The sequence below is a fragment of the Pantherophis guttatus genome, chromosome 4 (genome assembly GCF_059756535.1).
Source record: "Pantherophis guttatus breed Tessera chromosome 4, ASM5975653v1, whole genome shotgun sequence".
In the NCBI taxonomy this organism is placed as follows: domain Eukaryota; kingdom Metazoa; phylum Chordata; class Lepidosauria; order Squamata; family Colubridae; genus Pantherophis; species Pantherophis guttatus.
Window position 1 is genome coordinate 66513368 of NC_142066.1, and position 17070 is coordinate 66530437.

The 17070-nt window shown below is 36.0% G+C and overlaps 1 protein-coding gene across 17 annotated transcripts in view; it reads left to right on the forward strand.

The window, feature by feature from the left end:
- Positions 1-17070, forward strand: part of GRB10 (growth factor receptor bound protein 10) — a 138614-nt gene that overhangs the window by 68187 nt on the left and 53357 nt on the right. For all 17 annotated transcript variants that reach the window (XM_087892349.1, XM_087892352.1, XM_034416411.3 and 14 more), the window contains 3 exons: positions 2054-2258; positions 5490-5631; positions 15194-15350. In XM_087892349.1, coding sequence (XP_087748475.1) covers positions 2054-2258; positions 5490-5631; positions 15194-15350 — 504 coding nt within the window. The remainder of the gene's footprint in view (positions 1-2053; positions 2259-5489; positions 5632-15193; positions 15351-17070) is intronic.

The following is a 17070-nucleotide window of genomic DNA, read 5'->3' on the forward strand; positions in this document are numbered from 1 at the left end:
AACTGTGAGAGGGATCTTGGAGTCCTAGTGGACAATCATTTAAATATGAACCATCAGTGTGCTGCAGTTGTCAAAAAAGCCAATACAGTCCTAGACTGCATTAACAGAGGGATAGAATCAAGATCACTTGAATGTTAGTATTGTTTTATAATGCCTTGGTAAGAGCATACTTGGAATACTGCCTCCAGTCTTGGTTGCCATAATGTAAAACATATTTTGACTGCAAGGAAAAGCAATAAAGATGATTAGGGAACTGGAGGCTAAAACATATGATGAATGATTGCAGGAATTAGATATATCTAGTTTAATGGGGGCCTTGATAGTACAGTGGTTACGCACCCTGTTATTAACACAGCTGCCTGCAATTTACTGCTGGTTCGAATCTTTCCAAGGCTCAAGGTTGACTCAGCCTTCCATCCTTTCTAAGGTAGGTGAAATGAGGACCCAGTTTGTGGGGGCAATAAGCTGACTTTGTATAAATATACAAAAGAATGAAGGCTATTGCTTAACGCATTGTAAGCCGCCCTGAGTCTCCGGAGAAAGGCGGCATATAAATCAAATTAAAAAAAAAAAATGGGGGGGGGGAGGAGGACTAGGAGTGACATGATAACAGTCTTTCAATATCCAAGGGGCTTCAACAAAGAATAGAGAGTCAACCTATTTTCTAAAACACTGGTGGCAGATCAAAAAGCAATGAATGGAAATTAATGAAGGAGAGAACCAATCTAGAACTAAGGAGAAATTTCCTGACAGTTAGAACAATCAGTAGGATGACTTGCTTCCAGGAGTTGTGGATAATCCATCACTGGAGGTTTTTAAAAAGAGACTGAACAATTACTTGTCTGAAATGTTATAGGATTTCCTGCTTGAGCAGGGAGTTGGACTAGGACGGGTGTCAGCAACCCACTGCTCCAGAGTTGCATGCGGATCTTTCATTTCCCTTCTGTGGCTCCCTGTTGGCTGAACCCACCGACAGGCTGGCCCTGCCCCTTCCCCTTCCCTCCTAGTCACTCCTCGCCTGAGAAGGTAAGGGTGACAGCGGCGGATGGAGACTCACTCCATATTCCAGAGCAGGAATGAAGCGCCCTGTAACTGCCTCTTCTTCCAGCCCTTGTTGGTGCTGCACGCATCTCTGTTGCTTGGGTAGACGTGCAACTTGCTTTTTGCCCCAAGATACTGGCCTGGCCGTGGCTGATGCTGCTGCTCTCGCCACCTCCATGGCCTGCTTGCTCCTCTTGCAACGCCTTGAGCACACACTTAAATTAAGCATGCTTCACAATGGGGGAGGTGGTATCCCTTCCTTCTCCTGGAGCCCATTATGATGTGGAGCATCGGAGCGCTTCCCGCTCTGGAATATGGAGCGAGTCTCCATCTGCCACCATCGCCCTTAGCTTCTCAGGCGAGTGCAGGGGTTCAGTCAATAGGAAGCCACAGCAGGGGAATGAAAGAGATTCATTTATTTGGGAACCTGAAATGACTTTTGATTTAAATCCTATGGAGAAAGAGAGACACGGAGAGAGAGAGATGAGAGGGAGAGAGATAAGAAAGAGAGAGAGAGAAAGAGAAAGAGAGAGAGAGAGAGAGACATACAGAGAGAAATACTTGTTTCCCAGAGAAAATAGAATACAGAGAGCCACAAAGCCTGGGTAGGCATGGCTGGAGATGTGTGTTCTGTGACTGGGTGGTTTTGTGGCTCCCGGTGTTTTCTGTTCTGTGGGAAACTGGTTCAAATGGCTCTTTGAATGTTTAAGGTTGCAGATCTCCAAGGTTCCTTTCAATTCTGTTATTCAGTTATTCTATTATTCATCATACTGTGTTCACCACCCTAAGTTGTTTTAACAAGTTGGGAAGCTGTATAAATATAAACAAATGAATATTTCTATATCTCTGAACAACAGTCCTCATCTGCATAATCCAGTAAACCTGGAGAAATTAATGCCAAATGGTAGATAATTGTTATATTAGAACTGTCCAGATATGTGTAGTTCTTTATATAAAATGAATGTATATATTGCTTCTGATCTTCAGTGTTCATCTCTTTCTATCCTTTTAGATGATGATGTGGATTTGGAAGCTTTAGTTAACAATATGAACTCCTCATTTGAAAGTCTATGTTCCACCTTCTGTATGCATTCAGAAAGTACACCTCTCCTTCAGAATGGCAGCCAGCTGTTAGCTTCAGGAACTAGTTCACTGCATCCAGTGTCTCCACGACAGAAAATACAGAGGTCTCAACCAGTTCGCATCACGGCAGTCAGGTAATCATGGCAATAACGATCCAATTCAGAATGCAATTATAACAATAAAATTTGGGGTCTGATTTACAGCAAGAACTTGGCAGGATGCATTATCTCTCTGCTTTATCTCTCTGTAAATTGAAGGTAGTATCAGTGGTCCTATTTGAATTCTTTAGGGTGCTAGGGTTCATCATATATAAACACATTTATTTAATACAGCAGTTCCTTGAGCCTATTTGTTATAGTATGCATTTTCTCCTGAAAACTTGTTTTTTTTAATGTTAAGTTTTTTAAAAATATGAAGCACTGACAACTTTAAAGGCACTCGTTTTTGTTTTTGTATGAGTCAGTATTCTGAATGTGCTTCCTCTTAGCACTGTACTTATTTAGAATAAAGTACAACATTCTTTTACACTGACATAAGTTTTGGAAGTTCTGGAAGGAGGAAAGAAAGAGGACTGGGAATCTACTGAATAGCTCATGCATGTCCCTCCCTGAGCCTCTGTACTGAGAGTTGAATGTCTCAAGCAAAGGCTGGAGAAGGTTATCTGCTCAGAGTGAAAGTTGAAGGCAAAGCTAGGTCAACAAGCAGTTTCCTGTTTGCTTGTTTAATTAATTTATAGATCATCTCAGTTGCCAGAACAATTCTAGGCTCTTTTCTTATATAACAGCTCTTTTCTCAAAATAACTATTTGCCCCAGCATTCAGTTTAGAAATGATTAAGTATAATTGGTTGGAAGTAAATCTCATGGAACTCAGACGGCCTTGTTTCTGAATAAATGTTAATATTGCAGCACTTCAGATGTTCAGAATTTTTTAAAATTAATATCCATTGTATCAGATTAGAAATAGATTTGGATCTAAGTAAATTAAATTCAAGAACAAAACATTGGTAATTTAACAATAAAAGAATTGTATAATTCCAAAATACCTTAGTTATGAGCAAAGTTAAAGTAAAGTAAAATATAAAGGGGAAAAATACTTATTCTGATACTGATGAAGAACTTTTTTAAAGCACAAATTTAAATAACTTTATTCTGTGAGAGGCTAAACCAGTATTTGTAAATTTCTAGATTTTTTTTTCTATTTTCTAAGTTTCTAAGCATTTATCTATATAGATAAATGCTTAGAAACATGAAAAAAAATGTATATCCATAGTTTATTGAATTAGCTGTCATTATGATGCTGCTAAACAGAATTAGCAAGATATTAGAAAATATGGTGGGCCTAATTAGATATTTAAAAATAAGAATTAAGATATGTGATTGTCTGTTGTTTCTAGGTCACAAATAAATTTCTTTTGCTTTGGTAAACTTTACCATGTTTTTTTGAATAATTTTTTATTTTATTCAGAAAGTTAAAATAAAATATAGTACAAAAAAGAAAATTTTTACAAGAACAAAAGAAAATTAGACAAAACATTAAAAATGAAAAAGAAAAAGTATTAAAAAGGACAAAAAACAGAAACACATATACATATATTACCTCCCTTGTTGAATACTGATAAATATATTGCAACAATCTTAGTCTCTCCACCCGCTGTTGAGAAGCAGGCTCCAAATAAATATAAACTTCTACATCTATTTGACCTGTGATCTATCTACTATGCATAAAAGCAAAGATGAATCAACAGCAGTTAAACTTCACAGCCCTGTGTTATAAATCTATTATTGTATTTAACAAATGGTCACAATTAATATCTCTGATCTGTCCAGGATCAAATATCCTCATTAGATTGTTAATAATAAAACTTCCTTAAAATTTTGGTTGAAAACTTCCCCAGAATCATAAACCTCTGTGGTCAATCCATCTTCCCCCCAAAAGAATCCAATCCAAATTGTTTTTGAGATAGATATAGTAAGCCCATTCCCCAATTTGTCATCAATCTTCTTAAGAAAATATATTTCATTCCTCATCAATTCTGTTAATCTGTAGACTCCATTTCCCTTTCAGCCTTGTCCAACAAACCAGCAGTTTCTAAACCCAAGTTCCTTCTCCTTTAAATCTGGCAACAGCAGTTTCCAGATTCCAATCCAACCAATTGTGAGTTTGGTTTGGCTATAATTTCTAGTATGTGGATATCCTCTTCAGGTTTTGTTTTGTTTTTAATTTATTTATTTTGTTTTAAATTTGATTTATATGCCGCCCTTCTCCGGAGTCTCAGGGCGGCTTACAATGCGTTAAGCAATAGCCTTCATACTTTTATATATTTTTACAAAGTCAGCTTATTGCCCCAACAAACTGGGTCCTCAATTTACCTACCTTAGAAAGGATGGAAGGCTGAGTCAACCTTGAGTCTGGCAAGATTCAAACTTACTAATTGCAGACAGCTGGAGTTAAATTACAATACATTAGTCTGCTGAGCTATCCAGGTTGATTTAAAATCATTGCTATTTTATCAAACTTTTTACCAAAGTTTTCAATTTGAGCTTGTAAGTTAAAAAGTATTTGTTTTGCAGGCTTTGCAGAGCGCTTTACCCTTAAATTGGTACATAGGTTGCATTACCTGGGCATTCACAACCAGGCATAAATAGTTCCTTTCAAGAACAGGGAAATTAGATAAAGTTGCCACAGAAAATGTTGAGATAATACTTCTCACAATAAAGGATAAAAGAAAAGAAAAGAAAAATTTCCATCAAAAATTTCTGTTCAGCAAAGCGTCTTGGAAAATGGCCCCATAGCCATGGTTTTTATTTTTGTCCCACTTTAACTAATGCTAACTATCCTAATCAGAGTACTCTTTGAAAATATCTGTATGTTCTATATCTGTATGTTTAAATTCCTTTTAGACTTTTGTTTTATATATACTTTTTATTTTGTATTTTTTTTACATTTTTGTCATTACACTGATGTACAGATATTCCTTGACTACAATTGAACTCAAAATTTCTGTTGCTAAGGGAGACAGTTAAGTGAATTTTGCCCCAATGTATGACCTTTCTTACCACCGCTGTTAAGTTAATCACTGCAGTTGTTAAGTTAATAACACATGTTATGTGTATCTACTCCCCCATTGAACTTGCTTGTCAGAAGGTCACAAAAGGTGATCACATGATTCTGGAATACTGCAACAGTCATAAATATGAGTCAGTTACCAAGTTGTTTTTTCAGGACTGTTGTAACTTTGAATAGTCACTAAATCAGCTGTTGTAAATTGAAAACTACCTGTGTTCTTAATGCTTTTTAAATTGACTGTATCCCATTCTCTTTATGTTGAACTTTGGTTATAATAAAGATTTGATTTGACTATAGACGTCTGCAGGAGGAAGAACAACAATTCAGAACATCCTCTTTGCCTGCCATTCCAAATCCTTTCCCTGAACTTTGCAGCCCCACAAATTCACCTGTGTTGGCACCGGGATCTCTACCTCAGAGTCAACCTATGAATAAGCAAGTGAGTGAGACTTTCTTTATGTTTTTGAAAGTGTCTGGTTTTAACATGGATTTTTTAAAAAATTTCTTGCGATCACTCATCACAAGGAAGAATCATGTTATGTTGTACTTGATCAAAGGGTATCTTATTTTTAGCATAAGTAACTTAGTACATCTGCATGCAATATAATTGCTGTTGCTCAGAATTATGAAGTAAAATAGTTCATTGCTTCTGAATTGGTTTTATATGCATAATGAACTACCAAAATCAGAGTGCAACCAGAACTGAACTTTTCAGTCCAGTGCTTTCAATTTTAATGGGCAATAGCACTCAAATGCCAAATAAAGAACTATCTTTACAAAAACGTGATTACTTTATGGAAATTACTCCTGTAAGTAAGTAGTATTAAAACAGGAGTCATGCAAGCTTTTGCCTCCCCCAAATCCCTGTCTCCTGTTGGATTAGCATCAATGGAATGAGTGGGCAGAGATTTTGTTAAAAATGTTTTTTTCTCCTGCTGTGAGCATTGAAGAGCTATATATTTAGGCCAGCACTTGAAAGTAGCATGAATATTTGTCTTGCTTTTAGAATTTGACAGTGGGATAGTTGCAACCCAATTCCTTCTAAGAATTCTCTTCCATCTATTGATAGAAAAAAATGTTTTGGTAGCTTTAAAAACCCTTGGAATGTTTCATATCATCCTGATTTTCTATGAGATTGGATAAATTCTTTCTAAAAACATAGCACAACTATAGACAATTATCTTAAAGTTCTTAAAGTTCCCAAAATTGAGAAAGACTGCCCTAAAATGTATACATTTCTGACAAATAGATCTTTGCAATCTCCCACTTCACTGGGGGCCATTTATAGTCAGCTGGCCCTCCGCTGGTGTTTTTCCTCTGCCAGTGGTCACTCACCACTGGTCCCCCACACTCTCATCCTGGCCAGTTTTCAGAGAGACACTGGCCAATAGGCTGCACAGGACAAATAGCCACATATCTGGGCACCAGGCTGCATCCTGTGGCATCTGCCATTGCTACCTATTGAGTTTTTCCTTGGTTCCACTCTGCACCCAGATCTGAGATGCTCCTGCATTACAAGGAGGGTCTGGGTGCAGACTGGGTCCAGGCAAGGCACAACAGGTGGCAGTGGCCACTGAAAAACATGGGCCACCTCGAATTCCACCAATCCAGCACAGATGATTTTAAGGGGACAGGGCAGCTGGCATCACAGCCAGTTTCCAGTCTGGCCAGCTTCAAGCTTCAAGAACTTGACCTCACTTACTGAACTAGAGTCCAATTTGTCAAACTGATGGGATTGGTGGCTCTGTGCCAATGCTTCTGGGCTTGATGTTTTTCTGATCTTTTGTTAATGAAATAGACATCGCACATCTTTTTCTAAGATAGCCAGAGATGTGGGGCCCCAAAGGGATGTAGATAGATGTAGGTGATTTAGCTACCATTGGTCTATCTGAAATGGGAAGGGTAGCGATAGTTGACAGTGATCTCCTCTCAACCCTACAATAGAACACATTCATCTGCCAGTTGCTGATTCTCTTCAGTAAGGGAAGGAGGTCTGCTGTAGCCAATGATATTCTTCAGGTTTTTCCATTCATTTACTAGCCTCCCAGTTGTCTAAATGACTATACCTAAAGAACATTTATTAATAGCTCCACTTCAGTTTTGAGAGAAGTGCTGAGTGGAGTACCGCATTATGCACTGTTCTAGTGCTATTCAACAATGATTCAGAAATTGGATGAAGTAATTGAAGAGTGGCTTTTAAGATACATAGATGACACAAAACTAAGATGAGTTGCTTTAGTTGAAAGAGAATTTTTTAAAAACAAACAATCAGAAAACTCTAGATAGGCTCATGACTCTTTTGGGAATCATAGTTCAAAACAGTTTGCTAAATTGGCACAAATTTAGGGAAATATCAAGAAAAAGGAACTGAAACCAAACCATATGAAAAACGGTTACAAGTATGGATATATTTAGCCTACAGCAACACAGTTGAAGAAAGTTATTTTAAGAGTTTTCAAATATCTAAATATTTGTCATACAGACAGACTTACTTCTTATTGCCCATCATCAGAATTTAAAACTTAACATTATAAGAAAGGAAGAGAAGGCTAGCTGTCACAAAGAACATCCTACCTGTATGAGCTGTCAGACAGACAAGTGGCCGCATGAACTTGTGAGTTCTCCTTTACTTCAGGTCTTCAAATAGAGGCTATGTAATCATCTGTTTGGTGACTTCTGTATTAAGTAGGGGTTGGACTAGAAATCAGTGGTTCTCAATCTTCCTAATGCCGCGACCCTTTTCTCATGTGGTGGTGACCCCCAGCCATAAAATTATTGCTAAGACCATTGAAAATATGTGTTTTCCATGGTCTTAGGCGACCCCTGTGAAAGGGTCATTCGACCCCCAAAGGGGTCGCGACCCACAGGTTGAGAACCACTAGACTAGATTATCCAGTTTCTTCCAATGTTATGATTATATGAAAACTAATACATACACACTGAAATGCAGAAATATTTAAATTCATTACGTTAAATTCCTGTATGTAAAATTGTAAGATTATAGTTTGAACATAAGGATTATTGTAATTAAAAAAAGGATTTAATGTTCGGTTCAAGTCCAATTTACTTATTATGTGATATAGTAAGAATATTCACTCTCTTTCTCTCTTAACAATAAATGTAGAGAAAAATAGTATTTCTTTAAAAAACACAACCCTAAGACAAAAAATTAATTAATTTTAAAGACTGATCTCTTGATATAGCTGAAAGTATTAAAAATAGCCACATTAATTGGACATATCTTAATCAGCTTTGAAGATTACCAACTAGGTTAGTACTGTATTTGGAGTACAGTATTTTGTATTTGGAGTTGTCAGTTATATGTAGATAGCCTTAACCAGGTTTTCTATAAAAGCTTTTGAAAGAACTCTTGCTTTCTATTGAAAAGAAAAAGTAATTTTAGATCACACTTTCTTAACATAGACAGTATTTGTGTTAGCTTAATAGGAAATTTATTTCCTCAAAGTTTTACTTTATGAAGAATATTACAATAGAATGCAATATAGATGTAAGATAGAAAAACAGATACCAAAAAATCCCACAAATCAACAAGAAAAAAGCCAACTGAAATTAAATATAAATGGGAGGGAGAAAATTCTGTACTTTCAGTAGTAAAATTTAATGCATGCTATCCCTGTATTCTCATATAACAACATTATTTTCTGCTTAATTCAGGAAAAAAAAATTGAAAGAAAAAAAATGAACTGATAGATCTTCAGTGACCAAGTAATTTGTAGTTTCAAGAATAATTTCAAGATGCAAATAATTATACGGTGACAGGCAAGACTAGAATTTGCCAGAGTGGAACCAAAACAAGCAAATAGAGTCCATCTGAGATTTCAGTATAGTTGACTTTAGGAAAGCAATGCACAAAAACAAAGTTTACCTTTGCCTTCATTTAAAGACAAATGTGACTAAAATATTTCAAATAAAATATTGAAATTTTTAATCCCTGATCAGCTTCACTATACAGAAACATTTTATACTTCTGTCACCTTTATTTTTTACTATGCTTTGAAACTAATCTGATGTGAAAATGATATTCATTCTATTTAATCACATCTTTGTTATATATGTGCCATATTAGCTTTCCTTATCTTCCATTTACAGTGAATGGCTGAGGGTTTTTGACCAGATTGCTTTAATATGATTCTCTAATCTTTAAGTGGATAAAAAAAATAGCTGAGCATAATCTGTACAGCTCTGATGATCCAATTCCAGTCTGCCTTAGTAAGAAGAGTTGTGTGTGGTCCTGTCCTTATAGCGTTATGGTGGACAATTTAAGAGTAATGATTCGTAGATTCTCCTGGTTTTTTTCTCCTTCTGTCCAGCACACTTACTGATGGGAAAAGTACTACCAATCACTCTCCTTAAAGTAGTATGGGATAGACTTGGGTGAGTTTGAGCAGGTGCCTGGAATAGAGACTTTAATTACCTTTCAAGTTGTCTTGAGTGCAGAATGCTTCAGTAGAAGTTTTGTACTGGTAATCTGTCATTTGAACTGTTTCCAAACAGGGGTTAAGGCTGACCTGAAGACTGACCTTTGCCCCCAAATAATCCAGATATGAAATTGGAGGGAGGGAGAGCAGAATGGGGTGAAGCAGGAGGCAGCTCATATGGTATATTGAGAGAGCTCCTTACTTTATCCTGGTCCAGTGGTCTGTCCTGTATTCCACTGATCCTTCTGTTAGATTTGAGATTCTAGAAGATTTATTGGCCTTCCTGTCACTAGGACCAGAAGATGAAACTGGCATAACCCTTGTCAGTATTACCATTTTCCAAATATTTCAGTAAACACTCCATCATGATATAATTTGCAGCATGCAGAACTATCTTGTGGATTATGCAAAATGGCATTGCCTATTTCCTAAAGAAATAAAATATTAGAAAGCATGCCCATGACTTGTTAGCAGGAATCTCACGAACCTACCATCAGTGCACTCACACAGGACAGAATCCTGTGTGATTAATACATTCCCAGTTTAAATTGATCAGGAGCCTTTAAAGAAAAAGACCTACCAATGCAGAGATTGGCATACTAAAAATGAGATTGTAGTCATTAATGAACTAAAAAGAGGCCTAGTGGTACAATGGTTAGAATGCAGTAGTGCAGCTAATTCTGCCCATCATTTAGAGTTCGATTCTGACAGGTTCAAGGTTGATTCAATCTTCATTGTTCTGAGGTAGATAAAATGAAGACCCAGATTGTTGGGGCAATATGCTGAGATTGTAAATCGCCTATTGTAAAGCACTGCAATGTGGTATATAAAGTGTTATTGCTATTGCTAATCATGACTGTAATTTCTGTGTTTGGTAGGTATCTGGTTTTCAACATTTCCCTGTACAACTAAGGAACAGTAATTATCCCAAGGTCTCCCAGCCTTTGTGCTTAAGGGTGAGGGGCACTAGAATTTGTGTCTTGCCACTCTGAGTTCAGCCTCAGAACCATGTTGCAACTCAGTGTGTGTGTTTGTGAGATTGTGCTGTCTGAGTCACCAAAGAAAAACATAAGACATTTTCAAAGGACTCAATAGATGGTAATGTCATAGAAATCTCTAATAGAAGGGAAAATAGAAATATTGTAGACAAAGGAATTGTACAATCACTACATTTTTTCTATATTTATATTAGGGACAGAAAAAACACTTGTTTACTCTTATGTGCACAATTCTGATATATTCTTAAACAAAATTTAATTATGTGGAAGAATTTTATAATATTTCCAGAGATTGCTTGCTTTGTCAGCAATGATTTATAGACTAGGGTCAGGGAGCCTCTAACCAGACAAGACAGATAACTATACTTGTGTCTTTATAGCAAATAAGGGTGGATGTTAAACTGCTGAAAAGAAGCAGTGTTAGCTTTTGTCTAATGCTATAAGTAGTTCATAATTGCTGTTGCTAAAAGGATGAAGACATCTATATCATATTTGTTTAATGTTAATTTTTGGTTGGGATTAATTTAGTCACAAATTCCTTGGCTCCCTGTAGTAAAAACATGCTCTGGTGAGCTGTGGGTTTTCTGCTTCCATCCTGTATACCTGGAGAGGAAAAGGGTTTTAAAGGTTATCATTTGGAACAAGCTGCAATTACTTGTAAAATAGATTGTAATTTGTTTAAATGGATCTGGCATTATTATTTATTTATTAATTCAATTTGTATGCCGCCCCTCTCCGAAGACTCAGGGTGAGTCTTCTGTATGTTGCAAGAAACTCCAGGATTTTTTGAAATAAAATCTGGATGCTTGGCATTTCTTTCTTCACAATTCCTCTTCTCCTCCAGTAAACCTAAGCTTTCCCATGATGAGAACTATTAATAAGTCTGTTCACTTGTAAGTTCCTAACATGTAATACCTGCATTATATAAATAACAATGATATACAGTTACCTATCTTATATGAGAGGTGAAGAATCTTTTTTAAGCCTCTGGAACCTATATATTTGTTTGTTTTTATCCTGCTTTTATTATTTTTACAAATAATTAAAAGCGGTGGTGAACATATCCAACACACCTTTCTCCTATTTTTCTCACAACAGCCATCCTGAAAGACAGTGACTGGCTCTCATGGTTAAGGAGAGATTTGAACTCATGGTTCCCTGCTTTGTAGCTTGATGCCTTAACCACTACACTGAACTGCCTTAACCACTACACTGAACTGCCACAAAAGTTGGGGGCAAATGCCAAAGATGAGTGCCTCATATAAGCAAAAAAAAAGAAAAAGAAAAGAAAAAAGAAAAGAAAAAAGAAAAGAAAAGAAAAAAGAAAAGAAAAGAGGTCAAGGTTACCTCCCACCCATTTTTTCTTTTATGCATTTATTTCTGCCACATATTCATATATAATCCCATAATGCACAAGTCAGTCGTTCTTATTCACATATGCTTTATGTCTGAACCCTCATTCTTGTATAATAATTAGGAACTGGTAAGGAGAGAGGCTTTTACATTGCTGGATGGGATGAGATGTTAATCTGGAAAATGGCAATGAAGGTTAACCTCCATTCCTCGCCCTCCCTTGTTATGATGTAGTTTAGGATTCTGAACTGATGGTATCTTCTTTGATGCTGTCAAGCCTGAACGTGAGCCTACTTCCTGTGCAACAAATGAAACATAACCAGCAGTCCAGTTAAGAAAATTTCTTGTGCTACTTACTGTGCATCTATATTAGCTGCTACGGTTCTCATAAAGATGGCAGGATTCCAACAATGTTTGAGCTCTGAAGCAGTTGCAGCTAAAGTCCTCTACAAAAGTTCACATTATTTCCTTGAGATTTGGTGAATGAATGAGTGTACTGTGAGTTCCTGAGTTAAAACTTTTCTCAGCTGTGACCTCAATAGATAGCCACCCTCTATCATTCTCAGCCTAGTAATTGTGATAGAGTACTGGTGTCAAACTCGATTGCATCACATGACATATCGCGGAATTTTTTGCCTTTGCAGAGTCGGGATAGGCATGGCCTGCAGGTGATGCATTCGGCCCGTGGGCCACCAGTTTGACAGCCCTGTGATAGATAATATTTGCAAGTGGCTTGCAGTAACATATTAGGAAACAGTAGGTATACCATGTTTGGTACTTTGGGAATCTCTGGTTCTCTCTGGTGGAAAACTATTCATATGTAATTTATGATGGAAAATTTGAGCAGCAATTGATTTTATTAGATTGTATCTAGATGTATGGTATAATCTGTTGGTTACTTTAAAGTTCTGTAAAAACATTGGTTTTTTTTTCCTGCATTAAGTTTATCTGGTCACCCTTCTGAAATAAATTCATATAAGGGAAAGAAGGCTACTGATGTTTGCTGCTGCTGCTGCTAATGAACAGATTTTTCAGGAAAAATGAAAAATCTTTAGCTCTTTAGTTCTTTAGCTGCCCACAGCAATGACTATACATAATGCATGTATTTCATTGAAGCAGTTGAACCTGTCTTACTTGGGTTGTAACCACTTGAGTATGAAATATTCTATCTTTAGACTCTGGAAAATAAAATCCCCAAGATCCTGGTTTTAAAAAGAGGCTAAACAGTGTATACACAAAACTTTGAAGTCCACCTTTATTTGTAAGCTAGGGTGGTTTTTTTTGGGGGGGGGGAGGAATATGTAGGAATTTTATAAAGCTAAATCACTTTTTAGAGTTTCTTTAATAAGAACTCGCCTTCCCCCTTCTTCTGAAAGAGCTGGCTCATCCTGCTTTTCAAAAGATGCTGTTTCCTGAATGAACCAGCTTTGAGTCGTGTTTTTTTCCTTCATATTTAAATTTTAACTCCTCCCTAATCATGCCTTTCCATGCTACTCTGTGCTGCTGATTCAACAGTGAGCGGAGAATTGGTATTACATTAATACGACACTGTGGAGTCCCTTTCTTAAATATACAGCGTAACACAAGAATGGATAGATGGAGCTTTTGAATTTATGATAGTTCCTCAGCTCTCTTTGAAAGCCTCTATTACGCTTCAGAGAAGCAGAGAGGGAGGGAACGATCCTGCCTTGTCTGTGTGTGTGTGAGTGTGAGTGTGAGAAGTAGTAGCATTAAAAGCTTTGGAGAAGTTCAAGGGCTTAACTGCGAACAAATGACATCAGCTGCTTCCACAAGGTGGGAAATGGAGAGAGATTTGGCAATCTCTCCAACAGTTCAAGGAGCCAGTCGGGTTTGGGCTGCAGAATTTGGCTCTTTTAAACTTCGGTGATCCTGGCGAATGATTTCTGGGCTGTGTGGTGTTCTTTTTTAAAATGTGGGTGGTCATAAAGGAAGAAAATTCTTCCTGGGGTCATAATTTGGATGTCTGCAAGTTCTGTGTAAATGATTACATCAGTCACAAAAAGGGCTAGGATTGGTCTGTACAGTGTGGTTTGATTCACTACCTAAAAGATTGTGTGTAACCCTTTGAGGGAAGTTCTGCTTCCTCCAGAAAATGGTGCACACACCACCAGGACTTGCTGGCACTGAAATAACCATTGAAATAACCTGAGTTGCTTGAGCTTGGAATTTCAAAGGGCTGGAAGGGGCAGAGAACAATCTTCCTGAACAAGAAATCAATATTTTAAAATGCCTTCTTGTTCTCCTGACTGCTGCTTTGTGCACACTGGTGAGGTAAAATGCTTTCTTTTCCTCTTTCTCGTTCCCAGATCAGAATATAAAGTTAACACAGGGTTAAATCTGTATTAAATCTTAATCTAAGCTTAAACTTGTGAATGGGATATTTTTTGCAGGGCTAATACTATTTATTATTACTGATTAAGACAATAGTAATTAGTAATGGGAATTATCTATTTAATGAAGATTCACAGGTTGCTAACAGACTACAAATCTTAATTAATGATTAAAGATAATACATTTATTCTTATTCTATTTTTATTCTTGTCAATTATTAGTATATTTAGTGGCAAGAAAGGATGGGATTTTGTGATATGAGCATGAAAGAAGTGTAACTAGTGCTTGCAACTGTTTTAAATTCAGTTCCAAATTAGACAAACTTAATACTAATCAAGAGAGTTGTATTTTAATTGATCTTTTTATTTCATGTTTTTGAGGGCAAAAAAATCTTGAAGTGGAGAATATGTGATTAATCTTGCCACCTCCCTACCTCTGCCAATTGTTTGAATCCCTAGTATTAGAGATTTAATATTTATATTAACACTTAATATTCATATTAACATAGTTGCAAGAACTCATTTAATATTCATATTAACATAGTTGTAAGAACTCATTTTTCTGAGATTCCTAGCTTGTTGGGTTTCTAGAAAAGGTGCAAAGATACATTATATGTAATGTGTGTTTTTTATAGCTTTCCTTCCCATGGCCCCAAAATTAGATAAATTATTCAAATAGACTTAATCTGAACAGCACCTAGGAGGCAGCATTTTATTGCATCAGAGTATATATAGGTTCATTATCAAACCCCACAATGTGCCCAATATCAAATGTATAGTATTTGTTTTTTTCTTCCTTTTAATGTTTTTTGGAATATAGAGCTGCTATCAATAAAGTGTATCATTTTTTTGTATTGCAGGATATAAAAGTTTTTAGTGAAGATGGGACTTGCAAGGTAGTTGAGATCTTAGCAGATACAACAGCCCGGGACCTCTGCCAGTTGCTCGTTTACAAAAGTCATTGTGTGGATGACAACAGCTGGGCCTTAGTGGAGCATCACCCTCTCATAGGATTAGGTATGAAGGAATACAGAAAGGAAATTATATTAAAAACCTGAATTTCCAATAATAATGAAATAGATTAGTTTTGTTGGGGTAATCTGCTTATTATATGAATTATCATCGTAAATATAATTATACACATTTATATTATACTTGTATATGATTATATGAAAAGAATTCCTACCAGTAAAAATACAATAAAAATATAAACATTTAACAGGCATTTAAGTTACTTAGGAGATGTGTGTTTCATAAATAACAAGACTGCTACAATATAATCATATTGATACATGCATGACAGTTCTAGCAGACACATTTTAATATGAACATATATGTGCAGTTAAATATTTGGATTTGTATGCTGCCAATCTTTTAAATGGGAATAAGCACTGTATATCAGAGTTCTTCCATGATATTAATGGAAATTTGATCATATATTGTAATATATACACTTCTGTTTGATGACTTATTTAGGGGTGGGGGGCATATTGCAGCAGTGTGTGGGTTTCTATTTCAATATATAGCAGAGTCAGATTTCCATGTAAACTAATAACTAGTGGAAATAACTTGGTTGTTTGAGCATACCACATCATTAAAATCCATTTAAGACTAGTCCGACACTAACTAGGATTGTGCTTCCTTAAAATTAATTTTATGGAACTGGAAATGGCAGTAGATTTCATGTTGCATTATATGGGGATCTTGTATAGATTTGGAATCTGCTTTTAAGCAGCTATTCCTGCATGTAGTGAAATTAAGGTACCATGGTTACAGGAAGAAATCAACTATTAAGAAGAATAATTTTAATGCCTTATAGTCGGAAAATACCTTAGATAGTGTTTTCTTTCTTTCTTTCTTTCTTTCTTTCTTTCTTTCTTTCTTTCTTTCTTTCTTTCTTTCTTTCTTTCTTTCTTCTTTTCTTTTCTTTTCTTTCAAATACAGCAGTGGTGAACTGCTATTTGATAAAAATGCATAGTAGGACTTTTAGAAAGATCCTGTAAACTGGATGTACCCTGCACCAGATCCTGATAAAACAAATATGAGGATAATAGTTGCACTGATAATATTTTTCTCTCTCATTCTCTTTCAAAATAAAATTGGTTTTAAAATTCAAGGTTTCTTTTACAAGTCTTTTCCCATTCAAAATTACCAAGACATTGTTCAAACTGAAGCTTTGATCCTTTGTATTCAATATTTTTTTCCAGATTCATCCAGTGATGCACTAATTCAATTTTTGTGACATCATAGTAGTTTCCATGGTGATTAATAGTATTATCAGATTCTATAGTGTGATATTTTTTAATGAATCCTGGAAATAGTTGATTAGGAAATCAAAAGCTTTTGTTTATTCACAATAACTTTGTATTTTGCAATTATTAGTATTTTAGTCACTGTCAACTGCATCCTCATTTTTTTTTGAAATCTCTGATCATAGCAAAGCTGTACAAATTCAAGTTCCATTTTCTATTTAATCATAGCATAATACTCAAAACGAATTATCGTGGATTATTGAGTTAGGCTTCATAATCTATGGTTTGAAGTTGGATGCTTCAATAAATCATACTTAAACTCATTCTTGGTGTTTCAAAATTTCTGCTGCTAATTTGCAGTTAGCTAAACAATGTTCACAAAAGCTTCTGGTCTGGTGTTCTGGTCTCATTATAAGAAAGTAAAAGGTCAACTTGACAGCATGTTTGGTTGTAATGCCAAACACCAATTTAGTACTGTATATGTT